This window comes from Lethenteron reissneri, chromosome 20 (assembly GCF_015708825.2).
Source record: "Lethenteron reissneri isolate LAM-NWPU_2019-01 chromosome 20, ASM1570882v1, whole genome shotgun sequence".
NCBI classification, from domain to species: Eukaryota; Metazoa; Chordata; class Hyperoartia; order Petromyzontiformes; family Petromyzontidae; genus Lethenteron; species Lethenteron reissneri.
This window is the reverse complement of record NC_083798.1, coordinates 3,197,659-3,210,026: the sequence shown is the minus strand read 5'-3', so window position 1 is coordinate 3,210,026 and position 12,368 is coordinate 3,197,659. Positions and strand designations below refer to the sequence as shown.

The following is a 12,368-nucleotide window of genomic DNA, read 5'->3' as shown; positions in this document are numbered from 1 at the left end:
GCCCTCCCGGCAACCCGCCCGCTCGCTCGCTCGGCGAAGCGCCGCTCGTGCGTGAGCGGCAGCACGCCGTGAGGCCCCCCCAGGCCACTGGTTGAGCGAGCGCACCTCCCGCTCCCCCCCCCACCTCACCCCGCACTCAGGCCCGTATCTCAGAGGACAAAGACAAAGGTCCCCCGTGTAGCCTGTCACAGACCGTTAGGGGCAAGTGCTGTTAGCGAGAAGCACCGATGAAGGCCGGCACGGCACACGAGGGGGTGGGTGGTCAGCACCACGCCCGGGCCGCCGTTGTCTCCCCAGTGGCGATGTTTTACACACCACTCCAGGTACTAATTGAGGCTGAGTCGACCTAGGGCAGGCCCAAGACCTTTTAGAATAATCGTCACTGTTGTTGGCCGTTGAGCGGGAATCGAACTTGGATCACCAGGTTCTGAGCACAGCGCGCTGAATGCTCCGCTACAGCTCCCAACACCCCACATCGCTTCCACTCCGTGACACCCCCACCATCTCCCTCACTCGCTCACCCAGCGTCGTTCTTTTGCACCGCCCCCACTCTCTCGGGCAGCCCGCTCACCTGTGCTGCCTGAAGCCTCCGTTTCCCCCCCTTTCTCTCTCTCTTAACGCCAGTTCATCGACTGGCCGCTCATGTGCAGTTTATTTTCTTCCGCTCCGTGGATGCAAACACGCCCAATAGAAAGGGGGCAGTGTGAGGAGGGACCGCACGTGCCCGGGTCGACGGCTGAAGAAATTCAATGCGGCATTTGTCAGTGGGAACATTTGGGGTGTTTGAAACGCGTGCGTGCTTTGGCGAGTTTAAATTCGGCTTCTCATAACGAGGCAGAATGGGTCCATTGGACCGGTTAAGAATTCACGTTTCATACCGGAGGGATTTCATCGATGACTTGGAGCAAGGATCATGCAGGCACTGAACGTCTGAATGCGGCAACAAGTGCTGACCGTGGCTTGTGGAGCCAATGTACAGAGGTCACACGGCAAGTGTGGCCACATGGTCATCCATGCCTATGATGGTAAAGTAGACACACACTAGACTCCGAAAACTGGTCATCGATTTTACATCGATATTACATTGATGACCAGTTTTTTGGGGTGCTGTGCTGGCGAGATGTTATCTCCCTCGCTTGGAATACAGGAGGTGGTGGGTTCGATCCCGATCCTGACGCCTGGTGAAAATCTGGAGTTTGCATGCTCTCTCCGGGTCCTCCGGTTTTTCCCTCCACATTTAGAATCAACGTCACGCGTCTAGAGTATTTGGCTGCAATAAATTTGCACGTGATAAGCCACTTCGTTGAGCTGCCATTTGTGGCCAGGTCGCTTCTGAAAAATAGCTACAAAGCTCAGTGGGCCTCAGCCGGTAAAATTAAAACAGCCGATCGTAGTTTGGCTCAACGTGTTGTATCTCCGGTGACACAGGGTGGTGGCCACTCACCGCGTCGCAGCCGGTGCAGGCGGTGTCTCCGGCGTCGTCGGCGGTGCACGTGCGCCTCCGCGTGCGCGTGCCGCCCCCGCAGGGCGCGCTGCACGGCTCCCAGGGGCCCCACGGCGCCCACGACGCGGGCACGGGGCAGCGGGCGCGTTCGTTGCAGAACCTGCGCACGCGCGAGTGCCGATGAGGCACACCGAATCAAAGTCTAACCGTCGGTACGCGCGGTGGTGTTTCGCTCCGTTCTCGTAGCGCAAGGCTCTCGCGAAAGGAGCTGTTGCCACAGGCGACGATAGCGTCTGTAGTTGGGAGAATCACGGCAGGGGGGCGATGCCGCTACGTCGCTTTACCCAATGAGGTCATTTGCGAGTAATTTTACAAATTTGCCAAGAGTGAACCGTGACGCCCGGACGCATACTAATAATGCCGTGCGATCTTTACGTCCGCGGTGAAGCAGATGGCGCTTTGCTTTTTGTTTCGGCTAAATAAACCCACGGTATTAACCAGGGCGGCCGCCGGGCTCGTATCGCGAACCTCTGCGGCAAGCGGGAAATGCGCTACCAAATGCGCCACCGCTCATCCGTGTCACGTTATTCGCATCGTCCTTTCCTACACGCGCGTCAACGATGAGCAGCTCTAAACATCGGGGCTTCACGTAAAAATGTCAGTGTCTCCCTGCTCGAATGAGAAACGCGGCAGCGAGACCGCCGCCATTGGTGGCCCTGAATCAGTGGTGAGAAACCCACGATCCCCCAGGTGGGGAGCAGTCTCCCCTTAGGTCACCACCGCCGATGTCCCACGGAGTGGTAACACGTGTTAAGCACACTGTGCACTACAGGAGGGATGGTCAACAATGCTTCAATTATAAGTCAAGTTCTTTAGCAACAGCACCAAGAGTGCGGATAGAGGCCTGTGGAGCTCTAAAGAGGATGCCTCTGTTTCTTCCGGTTCAGATCTGCGGAATTTGTCATCCTTTAGGCAGAATGGCTCAATTTCTGAGCCGCGTGGACTATCCAATGCAGGCTCGGGCTCACCAATGGACATGAGCCTCGAGCACGAAGACACGCTCACTTTGACACTCCGCATGGGAGATTTGAAAAGAGCAGTGCGCTGATCAGCGCTGAGGATGTACGAGGCATGATAAAACAAACAAGTCCATCACCTCACGGCGATGCGGCGCTATTCCTGCGGGATGCGACACTCGGACTTTTCTGTCACCCCTCGTGTGTGTGTATGTGTGTGTGTATGCGTACGTGCACACATTCTAATAAACACATGCGCACTCGTACCTATGCAACGACGCACAAATTGGCCAACGGTGGCTTTGAACAGTGGACCTAATAGGCAGGCAGGCAGGCAAGACCACGGAGGGCATGTGTGTGTGTGTGAACACGGTATGTGTGTGTGAACACGGGGAAATTATCAACGTTAAAACAGGCACAGGCGACGGCAGACACACACACCGAACCCGCCGGATAAGCACGGGCGCAAGCGTGTGGACGGGCAAGCACACCGGCGAGGAGGGCCAGAAGCAAGCCATGCTGGCAAGGCGGTTCGATGGCGCAAGGTGGCGAGGCAGCTCGGCTGTCAGTCACAGATGACCAAAGGATAACAAAAAATGGTACGAACAGGAATAAATACGCGTGAATGGAAGCGTCGATGATGAGCTGCAACTGACAACTTCGGCTGCCATGGCCTAAACTGTAGCTCGCTTGTGACTGATGGGGAATAGTTGGATGCGAAGGGCCGGATGCACGTTTGCTGTGATTGAATGCGTGTGTGTGTTTTTAAGTTTTGTAAAGCCAATGTATGAGCCGACCTCGAGCACCCACATGATTAAGGTTTCAGCGTTGTCGTATACAGCTAATTAAATTACTGTGAAGGTGTAACCATATTCATGTCATGGCAGTGATGAAGATGGTTTAATTATATTGACTAGCAATGAAATGTGAACTAGGGCACCATGCATTATTATAATTGCCGTGGTTTACCCAGGAAAGCCTGACTGAGTCTCAAGACTCTTTTTCAGGAGGGTCCTGCCAAGTTTCTGCAGAGGGGGGTGATATTGCTGCTGTGTGTGTTTTCAATTGAGTCATTTGCTGGTCAAAATTTCAGCTTTGGCATATTCGGCCCATGTCAGTTACATTGTACGGTTTTTGTTTTGCTATGGGAGGAAATCGGAGAACCCAGAGCAATCCCAGGCAGAACAGGGGGAGAACATCCAAACTCCACGCAGCAAGGCGCCTGGGTCGGGAATTGAACCCAGGCCCCTTCTGGCTGGGAGGCGCGAGTGTTGCCGCAGTGCCACCCTGCTGCCCCCCCCCACCCCCAATTCTTTAATTTATCATTTGTAGTCTTTCGATGGTATGTTCCATCTTTTTCGTTTTTTTCGGTAAAGTGACTTTACCGAAAAAACCAAAGAGTATGGACCCTTGCAGTCACGAAAACTTCAAAACTAGAATGTTCCATCTTGTTGGGGTATTTATATACAGGTACCTAACCATATAATCATCTTTCAATGTACATACATTGTGAACACATCGAATCTTAGACGCACGATTAACTTCTAGTAATGTGAGCGTAGGAACTGATTTTGACCCACTGACGAATCGTTAATTATTCCGTATATTCTGTCCGTGCAATTATCCGCACTGCTCGTTCAAGCATTCCTTGTCAGTCGTATCAAAGCTTTTGCCTCCTGTTATACAAACTATATTCTAATCTAATGTTTATTTTTTACATTATTTCACCAATTGAGTAAATGCTGCAGCTCTGAATGGATGTCGTAAATGAAAACAAAAAAATTGTTGGCGATGTTTGTTGACAAAAAGACTCCACCGAAAATGACAAGTCCTCCGCACATGAACGTACCAGTAGTACTGCCGTTTTGTCTGCTTGTGTGTTCTGGGAGCGATGCCGTGGCCAGGCAGGAGAGGAGCGGGAGAGGGGGGGTTAGGTACACATGGGATGTATTGCACCAGAGTTTGCACGGTGGCATCAGTGGTGTTCCTTAAGATTGCAGCATTCATCAAATGGGACCTTTTTGCCAGCATAAAAATACTGAAAAAAGGGCCCCATAGATATGACTGCTCAATCCCGAGCTATGAACACTTTGATACTTGCATTACCTTTGTGCTGTTCGCCTTTTGGCGTCCTCTGGTCTCATAGTGGCAAGGCCATAAAGAAGGCTGTCTCTGGTGTGGGCCAATACGTTTAAAAAGCAATGCGTATATTATCAGAGCCTGTTTGTTTGCATACTTTGCCACAAGCACGCGTGGTTAACGCAGACTTGATGCCTTCCAATAGTTATCTGTTTGGACATCTTAATGCCTGTTTTATTGCCAGAAAGGGTGAAGCCTATTCTTATATATATATATTTCTTTTCAGCATTCATCAAAAAGCGCGCAGCTCCGTGCAGCCTATGACCCCTCTGGGATTATTTAGAGTGAGTGCCACTTTGTGAGATATCAGGAGCAGTTGTCGGATGGAGATGCAGCATTGGTTGCCCCCGCCGTGAAAATGTTACATTTGCACCCTTGGCCCAGGGAAGGCTGACAAAAATGATCACCACCCCATTGCTCACTTGAGCAGAGAGGCGCATTGAATTTTGATCCTGAAATGAATATTATAGCGATACAAAGACAGCAATGTTTATGGGCATTTTTTTTTTCGTTGTAGAATTTCTGCTATGTGTTCTGACACTGAGCCTGATTGACTTTGGCATCTCATGGTCATTGTTTTTTTTTTACTTCGTATAAATGTGACTTGTGTTCACGGTCTACCCACATCCATTGTTTGTCTTTGGCGAGGTTGCAATTTACCCATAAAACGGACGAGTAAAGTATCCTCCAATGTTTCCGCATCATCCTTGGGAATGCACGATCGGAACGCCGGCCGGAGACAATGGCTGAGCGTATGCTGCTTGTCATGAAGGTTTCCTGTACATGCCCCAGCTACTACTACGACTGTGTTAACCATAAGACATGCATCGTCTGTACAAATGTTATTTAAATGCAGTAATTCTGTATTATTGCATTATTTCCTGTTATCCCAGACATCCGGCATAACCAGAAAGGCTCATCCCGCAGCTTGGAGAGGTCTTGCTGCTGCTGTGCTGTTATTTCGGAGGTCAGTCCACTTGCGTTAATACCAATAGAGCAAACACCACATTGCATTACAATTCCTTTCAAATCCTCCCAATCAAGCAATAAACCATCACGTGAACTCCGGTCATCCTTGCAGCAGCGGCTTTCGGCTAGCCATCGAACAAAGACGGTCACCGCATCGTGCGCTTCCGGGTGTGCTTCTGCGGCCGTCTGGAACGCTCTTCCCTTCCAATATGAGGAAGCCACCGGAGCTGTGCACTACTACAATCTAAAATTGAAAACTCATTTCTTTAGAACTGCTTTTTGTGTTTAGTTTGTTGTCCTTCCCTCGCACCTCCGATTAGTGCGGTTGGCTACGTACGGTGCGAAAGAAGTTTAACATACGTACTGTACATTCACTCGGAGACTGATTACTTTTCAAAACACTGAGTAGTGTGCGGTCCACCACCACAAAGTCCCCCCCCCCCCGGCAAACTTCAACAAGGGCCACTGCACACCGCAAGGTTGTCCTGCGAAATTCATTGGCTCTCGGCAAACATTTGTTATGGTTTACGGCCACCAACGGCCAGTTAACACACTTACGGACCCACGTGCATAACGATGACCTGCGTTTATTGCACGTGGCCATTAGCCCCCCCCCCCCCCGAGGGGGTGCCCCTCTTGAGGCCCACTGCACGCGCTGCCGGCGTTCTTGAGAATTTGCCAATATTTGACATTTAACGCGCGAGTGCACGAACCAATTTAATGTGCAAGAGCTTAATGACTAAAATTAATTTGGCTTAATTCAGCGCCCGTTACTTCACCATCTAATATCCTAATCAGATTCATTTTCTGCTGTTGCAATGGGGACGTGAGCCAGCTCGTTCTCGTCCTCGTCAGACGTGATCTACCCACTGCTGGATGAAGGCCTCGCCATCTCCCGCAGCTGACCGATGCAGCAATCCATCTCGTTCCTTCACGCGAAGCTGATTTCATCGCTTCGACTCCGTGGTGGAAATCCCCTCGAACGCGTTCCCTCAGTTGGCTTCCACTCTGTCCTTGATCCCTCCCAGCGACCTCTCCTGCCCAAGGTGGCTTACTTTTTTTTACAGTCAATATATCGTATTAAACTTGCGTATGTACTCGGGTCCACGTGTCCCACTTTCAGTGTAATTACAAGTGTGCACTTGTCCACACTTCCGTGAGAACTATTCAGATTTTATTCCATATTTTTTTGTCAATGCCCAAATCTGTCCTCGATGGTAATAGAAATTTGATGAAACGCATTCTTTCTCAACAGGCCCATTGGCACATTACTTTTCTTGATTAATGTCGGTTTCCCAAAACCACTCCAAGCTGCTCTCGTGAACGGGAGCGAGGGAGCTACGTGGAGATCCAACGGAGAGGGAGTAGTCGTGTCTGCGTGCTCAGACAAGTATGGGCAGCGCTCCCCTCCACACGAATTCCACATTCCTATGGTGGGAACCACTCTCATCGTAGGCCAACTGCGACTAATCATAATATCATTCATCTAAATTTTTCGATTTAAAGCTTTCGTGACTGCAGGGATTGATATTCTTGGTTCTTTCGGTAAAGTCACGTAGAAGGGAAATAATAAAATAATACAAATATAAAACAATTGCTTGTGTTGCAGTCGAAACATCGTGAAATTTTTTATTGTTTTATATTTGTATTATTTTATTATTTCTCTTCTACATGACTTTACCGAAAGAACCAAGAATATCATTCATCTATCCAAGAAAGCCTCAGTAAGTGCCGCATTTTTTTTCTTGAGAGGATCCTGCATTGGCATATTTGAGCAAATTCCTTACTCAGGAGTTGCTTTTTTTGCACGAAAGAGGAAACTGGAATATCCAGAGGAAACCCACGCCCATGAAAACACGAATTAAAAAAATCTAAACGGAGAGGTATGCCCCATCTTATGTACGTGCCGTCTCCTGCAGCTCAGGGCAAGTAAAAATATAACTCCAAAGCACTGGATTCATGGCGTTGCAGCTTGCAAGCGGCCTTTTAGTCTTCAGTCCAATAAAGTGCAGTTGAGCAACCCACTTAGTACAGTGAGTGTGGGGATTTGCTTTGCTCTACATGGCTTACATTGGATGGCAATTAGGACAATTATGCAAATGAGACCCTGTGTGTGGCTCATTAATTTGGGTACAGATTTTATTACGATCAAGTTCAAGGCAAGGAGAGTCAACTGTGTTTCTAAATCACCTCAAGAAGATTTTTTTTTTAATCGGCACATTTACATATTTTAACTTCTTTTCGAAGGCAGTCATATTTCAGCAGTGCAATTAAACGATCACAGGGAATGGTCGTTTTCAGGCTGCAATATAAAAACAATTGGGTTTTTAGACACAGAGGAATCCGTAGCTGTAGCATATATAATTTTGAAAAACAGAAGCCACAATTAAATCTGTAAATCTCATTGAATATATGTATATTTCAATAATAATGATCTTTTTGCACTTAATTCCTGGCACAAATTGCACGTGCAAGCCATTTGGCAAAGACTTTCCGGTAAGAACATAAATGATTGGTGATTTAGTGAAATAATAATACAGGCTAGTGCATTAGAGGTAGATAATTTGTTGTGGACCATTATTCTGTGTTTATGCACTGTGATGTTTTTAGACTTACATGGGACAGCACTTACATTTCATTAAACATCACATTGCATTATTCTTTGGTTCTTTCAGTTAAGTCACGTCTAAAGATAAAATAATAAATCAAAATAATATGCTATTATTAATAATATGCTATTATTTTGATTTATTATTTTATCTTTAGACGTGACTTAACCGAAAGAACCAAAGAATAATTTCTGCAGTCACGAAAGCTCCAAAATTAAGATTGAATCACATTGCATGCCCTCCCTGACGTGTTCTTGGGTTGTTACCGCACGGTGCTCGGTACGATGTCTGACGTTCCCCACCACTTGAAGAAACAACGTCAAACGCCGTGCCGAGAGCCACAAAGCACAGCCGCGGAAACCCCACCAAGTAGTCACAGCATTGCAGTACTCGCAAAGTATATATCTCACAGTCATTTCCACGGCTGGCTCAGAGCCATTGGCAATATACAAATAGCCAAGGGAGCCAGCCCCTTTCATGCTCACTCCTCCGTTGAGTAGCGCCCATAAACTGGTACGAGTCGGAAAAAGGTTTTGACTTTTTAAATATAACTTTAGACACCCACGGTTACAATCAATGCATCGCCACGGTGCTGCGTAATGGGAATAACACATCCCACGCGTCTCTGGTTGGGCAGCCCTGTGGTTAAAACACCCAAATTCAAGTTGGAAAGTTGTGAATTCAAATCCCAGCTTGGAACAGACTCAGAGCATCAACCCTCCGGGATGTCTCAAATTGGCCCTCTACTATCGGAACTCAACCATCGTCATCCTACAGACAAACCAACAAAGTGCAAATGAGATAACGCCTAAGCATAGATAGATAGATTGGACCGCAAAGCCAATTGCTGGCACCAGCTCATCGCGTGTCTGCCTGCCTGCCTGCCTGTTGTTCCTCGTGCCTCTGAGTCACTCACTCTCGTAGAGAGTGTTGCAAGTCAAAGTTATTATTATCATCAGTACTACCCAGCACTTTGTTTATTGTGGGCGGTGTTGGGGGGGGGGGTTATTCCTAGGGACTTTCCCATCTCTCCACAAATCCTCTCCAGCCTTCCCGAGGCAAATCCACACACCCACCAGCCCGCCCGCCCAGTCACCCAATACCCATGCCAATACCCGGCCATTCGCCACTAAGCGACGGTGATGTCGCCAAGGCCCCTGTGCCAGGCCAGGTGCACTTTGAAGCCACGTGACCTATCACAGGCTCGCTAACAGGAGGTCCCGGGACAGGACCCAGCAGGTGCCATGGGTTGGCTGACTGAGATGACCGGTAGATGCACCACAAGCCGTACCCCCCAGCCCCCCCCCCCCCCCCCCGTGGTCCTCACCTCTCCTCCCGGCTCTGCCCCACGCACACGCGGCCCCCGTGCCGCGGGCTGGGGTTGCTGCACGAGCGCTGCCTCGCCTGGAAGCCCATGCCGCATGACGCGCTGCAGCCTGACCACGTGGACCACGGCGTCCAGCCGCCATTCCTACAGCAGCAGCAGCAGTCGCAGCAGCAGCAATGCAGTGTTAATGATTGACTCCGCAGTCGTAGCTGTAGTAGTAGTAGTAATAATAATAGCCACGATTATTGTTTAGTACATTGAGAATTCAGAAACAAAATCTGAATATTTATTTCGACTGGAGGAATCCGATGAGCTACAGAGCTCTTTTTCACAGATGTTGTAAATAATCTTGGGTCTTTCGGTCAAGCCACGTAGATAGATCAAAGAAACATTTTTTTAAATAAAAAAAATATCAGATGTTGTAAATGTCGTGGATTTGCTCTCCAACACACCGGTGCGCTGTACTAGTAACAAATTGGCACGTTCTGTTTACGTGACAAACCTTACTAATTGGCTGTGTCAGGTGGTGGCGGGTTTAACGACACATTTATATTTACGCGATCCAACATAGAAAACATGTATTGTGGATTTTCACAGATGTCCAGCATCCGCGTCGTTATTTGAGAGCAAGGTTACCCGGACGATGCAATGCTTCACAGGCGGGTGCAGTGCGACGCTACGTTTTGTGACGTTGCTGTGCAGTCTTGCTCAATTGAATAGTCTGCGAGACATTTTACAAATCTGGCGAATTTGTATGTCCACGCCGGGACACATGGCCTTCAACATCCACTGTGAAGCGGATGGCGTGTATCGATGCTGAATACTTTTTAAAATATTAATTTTGCATTTATTTACCAGGTAAGGCCCACTGAGCGATGTAGCTCGTTTTCACAAGCGCCTTCGGCCAGAAATAATAGCTCCACGAAGTGGCTTATCATCACGTGGGAATTTATGGCAGACAAATACTCTAAAACGCGTGCAGATTCTAAATGTGGGGGGGGCGGGGGGGGGAAACCGGAGGACCCGGAGAGAAATCAACACGACCACGAGGAGGAACATGCAAACTCCAAATATACAGCGGGCGTCATCGAGATCGAAACCCAAGAACCTCCTGTATACCAGGCGAGGTAGTTAATATCTCGCCGCCGTGGTGCGATTAACCAAGGTGGCCCCCTTAACCACGAACTTCTCCAATTAGCGGCAAATGTGCTACTCTCCAGACGCGTCACCAGCCCCGGTAATTGTCCTTAATATTCTGTAGTAGCCGGGGTTGGATTTCTGGCCTTGGCCCAATTCTTGGCTACGATTCATGAAAACAGTGCCAAATGATATACGATCCTGTCCCTATGTGGACTTGGCCTTAAATGAGCGCCAATTGTGGTATTTCAGTATCGGCAGTGGGGAGACAAAGGTGGACCGGGAATGGTGCTTGCCAATATGTACTTAACGAAGCATCAGCTCATCAATTAATGTCGATTAGTTGATGCGGCGAATCGTGCATGCGACAATCGATATGCAAATGATACCCAAATGTTTGGGATTCATGGAGTGAACTGAATTGTGTGACCAAGGAAGAAACAGCTGAACACGAATGTCATTTAAAAAAACAGACGGTGAAAATTACACGAAGAAATTGATTCTTGAATTAAAGAACGACCCGAAATCATAATAACTCGTCGTTTTGCTGGTGGGGTGAATTGTTTAATACCTGCTGGTCATACTCATGTTCCATGCCAGCCTGAGGAAATGTTCCCTATAACACCACTTGCCCCATGCGTCTAAAGGCTAAATGGGGGATTCTTGTGATGCTCGTTAGCAGCTGTAAAACGTTCCGAATGTTTGCCAAGGGCCAATGAATTCTATCGACAACCTTTTGGCGTGTAACGGCCCTTGTTGAAGTTAGCAATGAAGAGACCTTGCAATGAATGGGATTTTAACCTAATTATCTCCACGAGTCAACTGATCTGTCTTCTGACCTGTTTTGTCATTGGAGGCATGAATACACATAGAAACACACTGTATTTTAATTGAATGCGTTATACACACAACACAATGAAATCTGGATTTGTATAGCAGCTTAAAGTACTGTCTCAAGGTGCTGTACAAAAGAGTGGGCATTGTTCATCATGGGAAGGAGAGGCACGTATGTTATGTAGTTTTAAAGATGAGACATTCAGTTATAGCCCAACAATAATTGAATTATCATGGCAATTAAATCACGAATAACTATGGCAGACAAGTGCGGTTTTGTTATCTCCTGCAATAGTATAACTCTCGAAATAAAATTACGTAATTTGTAGTGTATTATCAAGAACTCATTGACAGTAATTACTATTTTATTTCACCATTAAAAGGTCATTGTCCTTTTATTTTATGGAGTGGTGTAAGATCGGTCAGGGCACTGCACGATCTACCCGGCGACTTGAGTTCTATTCGCTCGCCATGACGAACATCAGTGGCGACTGATGTCTGAACTCGTCCTGGGCTCACCCCTTCACCAACCCACACTAACCAGCGTGGTGAAGTATGGTGAAAGAAAAAACGAAATGGCATGACGAACTTTTCCCATTCTATTTTCCTCAAGGGACGGCGTTCACGCGTGGCATGTTGCACCATCGCGTGCGTTAAGACGTGATGTGTTTTACGGATAACGCTGGTGTATTTTTCATCGTGGATGTTATTTTGGCAATTGGCTACCAGCCAACACTTGCTATATTTGTAACTGGATACTTGACATCCACGAGCTCAAACATATGCTTCCCATTAAAATGTCACAACATTACTTGGCAGCTGGGAAATGAACCGGCAAAATTTGGGCTCAGATAAGTATTTTTCTTCCAGACCCGACAAAAAAGTACAAGCCT

At 47.9% G+C, this 12,368-nt stretch overlaps 1 protein-coding gene across 1 annotated transcript in view; it reads right to left on the bottom strand.

The window, feature by feature from the left end:
- Positions 1-12,368, bottom strand: part of LOC133344600 (semaphorin-5A-like) — a 150,577-nt gene that overhangs the window by 15,282 nt on the left and 122,927 nt on the right. Inside the window, 3 exon segments of the mRNA XM_061554604.1 lie at positions 1,445-1,604; positions 4,310-4,342; positions 9,505-9,648. Coding sequence (XP_061410588.1) covers positions 1,445-1,604; positions 4,310-4,342; positions 9,505-9,648 — 337 coding nt within the window.